Source organism: Eimeria tenella, genomic scaffold, assembly GCF_000499545.2.
Source record: "Eimeria tenella Houghton genomic scaffold, Eth_scaff1799, whole genome shotgun sequence".
Lineage (NCBI taxonomy): Eukaryota > Apicomplexa > Conoidasida > Eucoccidiorida > Eimeriidae > Eimeria > Eimeria tenella.
Genome location: NW_013541629.1, coordinates 3,558 through 3,769, shown reverse-complemented (window position 1 = coordinate 3,769; position 212 = coordinate 3,558). Strand labels below are relative to the sequence as shown.

The 212-nt window shown below is 66.0% G+C and overlaps 1 protein-coding gene across 1 annotated transcript in view; it reads right to left on the bottom strand.

Moving 5' to 3' along the window:
• ETH_00035975 (uncharacterized protein) overlaps window positions 1-212 on the bottom strand; it is a gene marked incomplete at both ends in the record, with an annotated part of 3,595 nt that overhangs the window by 3,238 nt on the left and 145 nt on the right. The window contains 2 exons of the mRNA XM_013373854.1: window positions 3-25; window positions 81-212. Coding sequence (XP_013229308.1) covers window positions 3-25; window positions 81-212 — 155 coding nt within the window. The remainder of the gene's footprint in view (window positions 1-2; window positions 26-80) is intronic.

The window sequence follows — 212 nt, the reverse complement described above, 5'->3', positions numbered from 1 at the left end:
TCCTGCTGCCCCTGCTGCAGCGTGGCTGCGGAGGCCAGCAGCAGCAGCAGCAGCAGAAGGCTCCAAGTCCAGCAGCTCACTGAGGCCACTGAGCTCCAGCAGCTCTTGAATGTAAGCTTCTGCTGCTAGCACTGCTGCTGCTGCTGCTGCTTCTGCCTGGGCCTCTGCAGGATCTCTGCGGGCCCTGGGGGCCCCTGAGGGGGGGCCCCTGA